This window comes from Berghia stephanieae, unplaced genomic scaffold (assembly GCF_034508935.2).
Source record: "Berghia stephanieae isolate SIO BIC M18660-M18661 unplaced genomic scaffold, UCSD_Bste_1.3 scaffold2104, whole genome shotgun sequence".
Classification (NCBI taxonomy): Eukaryota; Metazoa; Mollusca; class Gastropoda; order Nudibranchia; family Aeolidiidae; genus Berghia; species Berghia stephanieae.
This window is the reverse complement of record NW_027623185.1, coordinates 1-10,110: the sequence shown is the minus strand read 5'-3', so window position 1 is coordinate 10,110 and position 10,110 is coordinate 1. Positions and strand designations below refer to the sequence as shown.

General features: G+C 36.0%; 1 protein-coding gene across 1 annotated transcript; it reads left to right on the top strand.

Moving 5' to 3' along the window:
• Window positions 1–242: 242 nt before the first annotated feature.
• Window positions 243–8,193, top strand: LOC144961317 (MAM and LDL-receptor class A domain-containing protein 1-like; the record flags this gene model as incomplete). Its single annotated transcript, XM_078894553.1, has 4 exons — window positions 243–441; window positions 1,784–1,962; window positions 4,608–4,788; window positions 7,898–8,193. Coding segments are annotated over 4 exons (855 nt in total), but the record flags the coding sequence as incomplete, so codon positions are not given.
• Between the last annotated feature and the right edge of the window lie 1,917 nt (window positions 8,194–10,110).

Below are 10,110 nucleotides of genomic sequence, written 5' to 3'. Positions count from 1 at the left end.
TCTATTTTTAGTTGTAAGACTAATCCTGACATAATACCATTCAGCGACAGATAAAGTCCTGAAAAAAAGTGAACTGTGAATGAAACAGTGCCAGACAAAGCAAGAAAGAAAAAAAGCAAGGAAAAAAACATCCATAAAATCACCCTTCCTCAACAGTAACAGTAACATGTCGGATTCAAATATCATTTCCGATTAATATCAATTTTTTTACACCAATAATCTCATCTCTCCTATCAATAAAGGTTTGTAACTGTTGTCGTGTCATTGCAGAGTCTAAAAGGTCAGTGAGCTGTGACTTCGAGCAGAAGTTTGTATGTGGCTATTCGGTTATTTCATCACAGCCTGGACAGTTTCACTGGGCACACACCACTGGAGCACACGATAGTCTGGTAACTGGCCCCGCTTTCGACCACACCAAGGGGGCCGTGGGAGATTATAGTGGTCAGTATCAGTAGTAGATATCTAGTTAAAAACAAAAGACATCTGTTTTCTTCGTTATTGATTGTGTGTTTTGTATTTGTTTTTATAATTGAAGGATAGTTTTCCAAAACTCGTTAAGTCGATTTTCTACTTTTTGAAATTTTCCACATCAATGAAATAAATAATAATGTGAAGTTGACTGTAAGCTTCAATTTCATTACAAAAACAGATCAAATGAACGTTTCGGGTTTCCCCTTTATCAACAAAACAGGATGAATGAAACACCACAGATGAATGAGATGATGTGGAAGTAGCGTAGTTAAGATGAATGGTGTTTCATTCATCCTGTTTTTTTGATAAAGGGGAAACCCGAAACGTTCATTTGATCTGTTTTTGTAATGAAATTGAAGCTTACAGTCAACTTCACATTATTTTTTATTTCTTAGAGCTTCGAGCAGCCACATTTACATTACACATCAATGAAATAAATTGAAACGTAACTTTGTTTTAACCATCAATTGACACATGAATTTCTCTAGATTCATATAAATTTAAAGTTTTAATATGATAAAATAACAAACTGAATGAGAAATTTTAGGGGAAATAATCCTCAATATCTCAAAATGGAAAGAAACAGAGTTAGGGAGTTTTGGAAAACCAGTATTCAATTATTTTTTTGGTTTGTTTTTTGTCTTTTATCTTTATGACTTTTTAAAAACTATATTCTTACTTTTTTTTTACAATGTTATTTGTTTATTTTTGTAGGTGATTGAGGAAAAACTGAAAAATATTTGTAGTTTTCATTATTAAAAAGAAAAAGAATTTCAATCGCTTCTTTTTGTTCTTTTGTCTTTATTGTTGCTGATGATAATTTTTTTTCCTTGTACTTGGCAGAGGCTGGAAGCTTGCATAGGAAATAATGATGACATTATTTGTAACTTAATAATAATAAATAATAAATTCCCTTTATTCATTCCCAAGTGGAAATTTGTCTTTAGGGTCTATTCTAAGTGAAATCTGGAATAACCCAGGCATCCGCCGCAGTGCAGCACCGCAAAGTGAGCTAGGGCGAGATGACTTGCTCAAGGCCACACAAAGAGGCGGGTAGTCGAACTCAGTACCTTTTGGGTACGAAGCAAAGACTGAACCGCTGAACCTCGCTGCCCCCATGCTTACTTGTTGTTGCAACAATTAAATAAGGGCATTTTTTAATTTTGTTATTCTAGTTGTTATTATTGTATAAAATATGTATGCATTTTTTTACAGACAATTAGCAATTTGTTCAATTCAATTCAAATAATAAGCAATGTCTTTGAAAAGCTTCGGAACATTCTGATCATACTTCATTATATTTTATTTCCAGGTCATTATTTCATCGCAGACCCCATCCAGGCTGGAGGGCCAGCTATCCTTACATCCCCTTACTTCCTGTCTATGGGAAATGGCCTTGTGTTTTTCTACCATGCCATGTACCGACTTCCTGACGTAGAAGATACAGGAACCCTTAGACTGCTCGTGAGCGGACAGGGCCCAGTGACTCCGGTAAAATATTTTGGTTTGAAATAGTTTTTTTAACTCTCTCCTTACCAGCCATTTTCATGATTTTCCCCAAAACTTCACACCCAACTAACACGAAAATATATTTTTTTATCACTCAAACACAATAGCAGTTAGTTCCTGCGATAAATAATTTTTCAGCAAAACATGCTCTACAACACAATGTTCATTTTCTTTAAACTTTGTGATGTACAAAAGAAATTTGAATGTTGGTTGTATCATAACGAATGTGACGATTTTCCGATGACTGGTAAAGAGAAGGTTAAGACTGCATCTGCCTTTTGTGTTTATCCTGTTTTTATCTTTATAATGCAAAGAGGGGGCGAAGTGGCCGAGTGGTTAAGGCATTGCACTGAGATCCGGATGACCTGGGTTCGAGCCCCGCTTCAGGCACTTTCGTTTTTTCCCCTTTAGCAAGATTATTAATAACCCCCAATTTGCTCACTTGGACAACATGGGTGATTCCTGTTGACATCAAACATCTTGTTTGATGAGTTATCTATATTCCTTCGTGGAATGGCTTGGCGATGATATCTTATGATATCATGGCGCAAAAGGCATAATTTTTATTTGTTTTATTTAATGCAAAGAGACTGAGATTGATCCCGAGTGAAATGCACTTATTTGCAGGTCGGATAACCCAATCATTATGGGCTTGTTGTTGTAATGGAAATCTCAACAACAAAAAATGACGCAAAACATTGTCCATTACAACAATGTTAAACTAGGCCCATAATCAGGTTCGGATGTCAGACCTTCCCGAGTGAAATGGAGATTTTTTAAACTCTCCCCTCCCTCTGCCTACCCAGCATTGAATGTGTATCTTGGGCTCTTAGATCTCTGGGATAGACAAGCATTTGATCCAAATGGGGTAGAAAGTAATTGTCGTTTCTAATGGAAGTACTCTTCAACAGATGCAAAAATATTGTCCATTAGAACAATATTAAAGCAGGCCATGATTATTTTTGCTTATCAGACCAGCTAATATGTACATGCTGGCTGATTGTAACCATCAGTTCGGCTATGTGGCCTTGTGGTATGACACTCGCTTTCGGATCTGAAGGTCCTGGGTTCGATCCTCGCGCTCGGCGCATAGTTGAGTCCTTGGAAAATGCTCTTTACTCACTTTCTCTCACTGTACTCAGGTATAAAATGAGTACCTGGCCGTTAACAGCGTTGTCTTGTCCGAAAAATTGTAATATCACCTAACAGGCGGCATCTCCCGTCCTACATGTTAAATGTTGCTGTTGACAAGGGACCCTTGTAAAGCGCTTTGAGCTCGTTTAGTGGATGTTGCGCTATATAAAGCTCAATTTATTAAGAGATGTTCAACCAATGTAATTTTCATTTGAGATAAATTTCTGTTTACGTCAAAATAGTTGTAGGGTCAAATCGTGTCACTGATAAATTTCTGTTTACGTAAAGATAGTTGTGGGTTCAAATCGTCACTGCAATGAATTGATTTTTTTCCTTTCTTTTATTTTTAATGTTCACTCAATTATGTGCTCGATGGATTAATATACCAACAAGCATCATTATCTTGAAAAGAATGATTTACAATGCGAATGTCCTATTTCATATCTGGACCCTATATATCAAATGATTGAAGTCAAGTCATGTTCTAGGTGGGGTTCCTGACCTCCCATTCCCAGAGTGGGCAGGGAGGCACTTACTGTGTCTTCTATTCCCCTTTATCTGTTTTCCAACATGCCTTCTGTCTTTGTCTTGGGATGAGATTACTTGGTTTTGTCCTGGCCCTGGTGGGATACCCTAGCTGGGAGGGAAACAGTCAATTGTATAGTTAGTTTTGGGAGATAATATTTTTTTCCTTGTAAATCATCTCTCTGTTATGTATTATTATGTTTGTTATTTTTAATGTATAATGTAAGCATTTGAGTGTATTCCTCTTTGTTGGATTATGTGCTTGTGTCCGGATGAGACTTATAGGTGATCTCAAACTAAGTACATTGGTGGTATGCTCTTGGAATCTACATCTGATCCCTATTTGTTTCCAGTTCCCCTATGTCTTAGTTTTTCTTGGGTGCTTTAATTGTAATTCTAGAACTTTTTACTATTCCCATTTTCTTCCCTTTTACTGGCGCTGATATAACCTTAATGTGTTGCAAGTGCCGTTAACCCTTAAAAACAAAACAAAACAATCTTTGTTTGGTATGAGATTACTTAGTTTTGTCCTGGCCCTGGCTGGATAATCTAGCTGGGAGGGAAATAGTAATATATAGTTAGAGTTTTGGGAAATTATATTTTTTGTCTTGTAAATCATTTCTCGGTTTTATATTTTGTTTACATATTATAAATGATTTGTAAACATTTGAGTGTGTTCCTCTTAGTGGGGACCTGTGCTTGTGGTGCTTTAGGTGACTTCAAACTAAGTACTTTGCTAGTGTGCTCTTGGAATCTACATCTGTTTCCTCTTTGAACCAATTCCCCATCGTTTCACATTTTCTTGGGTGCTTTAATTGTAATTCTGGAACTTTTTACTATCCCATTTTCTTCCTTTTTACTTGTGCTGATATGACAATGCGTAGCAAGCGCGGTAAAACCCTTAAAAACAATACAAAAACATGTCATATTCATATAACATTGATTTGTTGTGTGTATTTCCACTACAGACGGAGGTTTGGTCCACCTCTGCCAACACAACCGAAGGGTGGAAGTCTCAATGTGTGACTCTTCCTCAAGGGGAGATAAGGCTGTCCTTTGTCGCTGAACGAGGTGAAGCTGTTGAGAAGGCTGCCTTTGGAATTGACGATATTCTTCAACTGGGCACTTCATGTGCAACTTACTACGAACGTGAGAACTCTTTTATTTTGTATACACTTGATTTTATTCATAAAAGGTCAGAAATATTAAGAATTTTAACTATCAATTTTCCATCCATACTTAGTTTTCAGAGATATTGAATAAATGTGTAGCTATGTGGTCTAGTGGTATGATTCTAATCTTCAGATCAGAAGGTCCAAGGTTTGAGTCCAGCAGTTGAATCCTCGGAAAAAGGTTCTTTACTCACATTCTCTCACCATATTCAGATGTAAAATAAATACCTGGCTGCTAACAACGTTGTCTCTGTCCGAAAAAAAATTGTATTATCGCCTCATAGGCGTCTTGTCTCGTCTTACATGTTAAGTGTTGCTGCTGATGAGGGACCTCTTGTTAAGCGCTTTGAACACATTTAGTGGATATTGCACTATATAAGAGGCAGCGTGACTCAGTGGTTCCGTCTTTGCTTCGTACCCAAAAGTTACAGAGTTCGATCATCCGCTGCTGTGCTATGTTGCCTTGAGCAAGTCACCTCGCCATAGCTTAATTTGCAGCGCTGCACTGCAGCTGACGCCTGGGTTATTCCAGTCTTCCCTTGGAATAGACCCTAGAGACAAAATTCCCCTATGGGATTAATACAGGGAATTTATTTTATTTTATTTTTATTTATTTTTTAAATGCTTGTTAAATGTGAATACTTTGCTGATCTAAATCGATAAGATACAAAAGGACTTTGGGCTAAGAAATGCAAATCTGTAACAAAAGTAGAAATGAACATTGGATGGTTAGGGGTCATCTTAATTAGGATGAATGAACATTGGATGGTTAGGGTCATCTTAATTAGGATGAATGAACATTGGATGGTTAGGGGTCATCTTAATTAGGATGAATGAACATTGGATGGTTAGGGGTCATCTTACTTAGGATGGATGAACATTGGATGGTTAGGGGTCATATTAATTAGGATGAATGAACATTGGATGGTTAGGGGTCATATTAATTAGGATGAATGAACATTGGATGGTTAGGGGTCATCTGAATTAGGAAGAATGAACATTGGATGGTTAGGGGTCATATTAATTAGGATGAATGAACATTGGATGGTTAGGGGTCATATTAATTAGGATGAATGAACATTGGATGGTTAGGGTCATATTAATTAGGATGAATGAACATTGGATGGTTAGGGGTCATCTGAATTAGGAAGAATGAACATTGGATGGTTAGGGGTCATATTAATTAGGATGAATGAACATTGGATGGTTAGGGGTCATATTAATTAGGATGAATGAACATTGGATGGTTAGGGGTCATATTAATTAGGATGAATGAACATTGGATGGTTAGGGGTCATCTTAATTAGAATGAATGAAATTCGATGGTTAGGGGTCATATTAATTAGGATGAATGAACATTGGATGGTTAGGGGTCATATTAATTAGGATGAATGAACATTGGATGGTTAGGGGTCATCTGAATTAGGAAGAATGAACATTGGATGGTTAGGGGTCATATTAATTAGGATGAATGAACATTGGATGGTTAGGTGTCATATTTAAATTAGGATGAATGAACATTGGATGGTTAGGGGTCATATTAATTAGGATGAATGAACATTGGATGGTTAGGGTCATCTTAATTAGAATGAATGAAATTCGATGGTTAGGGGTCATATTAATTAGGATGAATGAACATTGGATGGTTAGGGTCATCATCTTAATTAGGATGAATCGTTTGATGGCTGCTGTCGATGACATGAACTGGATGAATTTCAGTCTCTTGTAGATATCGGGTCTTGCCCTATGGATCGATGGCTGAATGACTTATACAACACTTCTGGTTTGTTGTTGTTTTGTTTTGGTGTTTTTTTTTTGGGGGGGGGGGGGGTTGTGTGTGTTTGTGTGTGTGTGTGTGTGTGTGTGTGTGTGTGTGTGTGTGTGAAACCATCTGATAATTCATGCCTATGTGACATTACACCCAGTCTAGTGATGGCAGGCATGTCACTATCAGGGCTACTATATATAATCTGTCTGTTTTCGTTGTAAATGGGATAAAGTGGCTTTGTTCAATCTATATATAATCTGTCTGTTTCGTTGTAAACGGGATAAAGTGGCTTTGTTCAATCTATATATAATCTGTCTGTTTCGTTGTAAACGGGATAAAGTGGCTTTGTTCAATCTATATATAATCTGTCTGTTTCGTTGTAAATGGGATAACGTGGCTTTGTTCAATTTTTATTTCTAAAAGAAAATTACAGTGACTATTCCCCTTGCAAGTGTAATGTGAGACAAAACTGTATGATTCTATTGCTATCTCAGTGAATCATGTACATTTTTACACAAAGGATTATAGAAAATTATGGGTGGGGATCATAGCTCACAACGATTAAGGAATGGTTGCTGATCCCATGCACCTATTTTAAGAGATGATTTTTTTCCCTTGTGAATCATCTCTATTTTTTTTAGATTGATAATTTAGTGCGTGGTAACTGTTAGGTATTAAATTATATTTATTGGTGCATTGGTCTAAATGGAGCCACTGTGTGGAACTTTTTCTGCCTACCGTCATAGGTACAATACACCTTCCTTCTTTTTTCTTTTCTGTTCTCCCCTTTATCTCGTCCTCCCCTCATACTTTTTTCCTGGTACTATTACTATTATGGTCTAATTTATGTTGCGATAGAAATGAAACAATCAAAAACCAAAAAAACAAACATCAGATGATTCATAATCATGCTTTTTTCTTCTTACACACCTGGGACTGGAGGATACTTTTTTATTTCCTAACTATTCTTACTCTTCGACTTTCCCGTACTGCCCTCAATATTGCAGACCTTAGTTTTCAGATGGAAGAAATAAATAGAAGTCACTATGATTAACTTCACAAATTAATATTTTATCTTTAGCAGTATTAAACATGCCTTCAAAACCCTGAATAGATGTTTTGTGGCACTGAAGTTTTTTTTTTTACTCATTGCATTGAATCAAAAATGTATATTTATTTATTTCTGCTGTTAAGTCAAAAATTCGTATTTTTACGAATTTTTTGTAGTAGTAGGCAAGTCTGATATTTTCAACATCGTCAAAGTTTCCCCCCTCCTGTTTCTTTTTTTATTTTCTGTCTTCTTCCACGTCTACTTCAGTCCCCCTACAATCTTGGATCCGACCTGCATTTTATATTGCATTTATACCAAGACTTATACATCTCGAAATAACCCAATTTCTACAGACACCCGTCCTATATCCAATTGAAAGTATCAGGCCAGCCAGTCTGTGCAGTACACACCTCTGTGGAGATAATTCCACGGGTGGACCATCAAAGAAAACAATGTGTAGTGGTGTGTACTTAGGTGGATCATCAAAGGAAAGAATGTGTAGTGGTGTGTACATAGGTGGATCAACAAAGGAAAGAATGTGTAGTTGGTGTGCGTCTCTTCTGGTATTGCAAGCTTGGCATTGTGCACTCTTCCTTTCTGTCTTTTAAAAAAATATTTTTTTAAATGCTTTTTTTTTGTTGTTATATATGTGACCCATCTTCTCAAAACGGTATTATGTCGGAACGAACCATATGCTTAGAAGTCGAATTTAATGTTAAACCGGTCAAAAATATAAATTGTTGGCATTGGCACCCAAAAGTATGGTATCCATTCTTCTTAATAAAACATACAAACTCAACACAAGTCTGATATTTCTGGCTATAAATTATTTTCAAGACCTTAACCAACCCGACTTAATACCGTTTTGAGGCGAAGGGTCACATATATGAGACACAAATATGAGCTTTTTCCGAATGTGTTAAAACTTTCTAAGAAGACAAGGCAGGTTAACAAACTCCCAGCATGTTGGTATGGTGAATATTTGTGTGTTGTGTATTTGCAATTCCTGTTGGAGTGTTTGTTGTGTTTTTGCAATTCCTGTTGGAGTGTTTGTTGTGTTTTTGCAATTCCTGTTGGAGTGTTTGTTGTGTTTTTGCAATTCCTGTTGGAGTGTTTGTTGTGTTTTTGCACTTCCTGTAGGAGTGTTTGTTGTGTTTTTTCAATTCCTGTTGGAGTGTTTGTTGTGTTTTTGCACTTCCTGTAGGAGTGTTTCTTGGACACAGATGTTTTTGTTCCTAATTGCAATTAACCTTTTCACACTAATTTCTGAACTTTATTTATTTTTTGTTGTTGTTTGTTTTTGTTCCTGGATGAAAAAGGGCCGATTGCCTAAAACGTACGTCATTGAGCTTGTGTTCTTTTTTTGAAGTTATGATATAATTTTCGTTCAGTATTTTTTTGCCATGATGATCTCAATTTGGTGTTTTTAGTATTCAATTGTGTTATCGATTTTCTTTCATTCTCTCCCATAGTGGACAGGAGGTCTCACCCGTTGTCTTCTATCCTCTATATCTGTTTTCCGAGTTGCTTTCTGTCTTTGTTTTGGAATGGGATTATTTAGTTTTGTCCAAGCCCTGGCTGGAGTCCTTGACTGGGAGGGAGGCAGTCAATTGTATAGTTTAAATTTTGGGAGATGATATTTTTTTCCTTGTACATCATCTTTCTGTTATTTAGTCGTTTTTTTGTTTGTTTTTTTTTGTTTTTTTTTGCTTTAGATATAATGGTTTGTAAACCTTCGAATGTGTTCCTCTTAGTGGGGTCTTGTGCTTGTATTGGATGTAACTTTTAGATGATCTCAAACTAAGTGCACTGATAGTGTGTTTTTGGAATCTCCATCTGTTCCCTATTAGAACCAATTATCCTTTATCTTACTTTTTCTCATGTGTTTTCAATTCCAATCAGCACCTTTTGACTATCCAATTTTCTTCCTTTTTATTGGCGCTGAAATGACTTCAATGGGTCATAAAACCCTTAAAAAATATTATTTTAATCTTTTTTTCTTTATTATTTTCTTTCCTTTTATCTTTCTTTCTTTATTTATATTTTTTTTCATTCATTTATTTTGTTTACTTATTTTATTTATTTATTTTCGTTTGTTTTGTTTTTATTCTCTAGTATTTTTTTCTTTGTGTAATCAAACAAAATTTCCACTGGTTTCCCGATTAATGCAATGCTAGATCCTTATCAATGAATGAAATGCGGTCTTCCTCATACAAGATGTTGTAATTATATAGTTTCGACTGCATATAGCATCGGTTGATTGGAATTTAAAGCTGGAACCAGGACCAACCATTGTGGTAGCCCTGTTGTTGCTTTGTGATTGTCTGAGATTTGTTCTAAAGCTTGTTTTTTTTTCTGTGTCTATTTTTTGGAGGGGTTTAGGAAATGATTTGTATGGTCACAAAGACATTCTATTTTATGTATCATATTGTTTCTTCCAGTGCCTTCTATGGAGTTTTTGGATTTTATTTTTTTCCTGT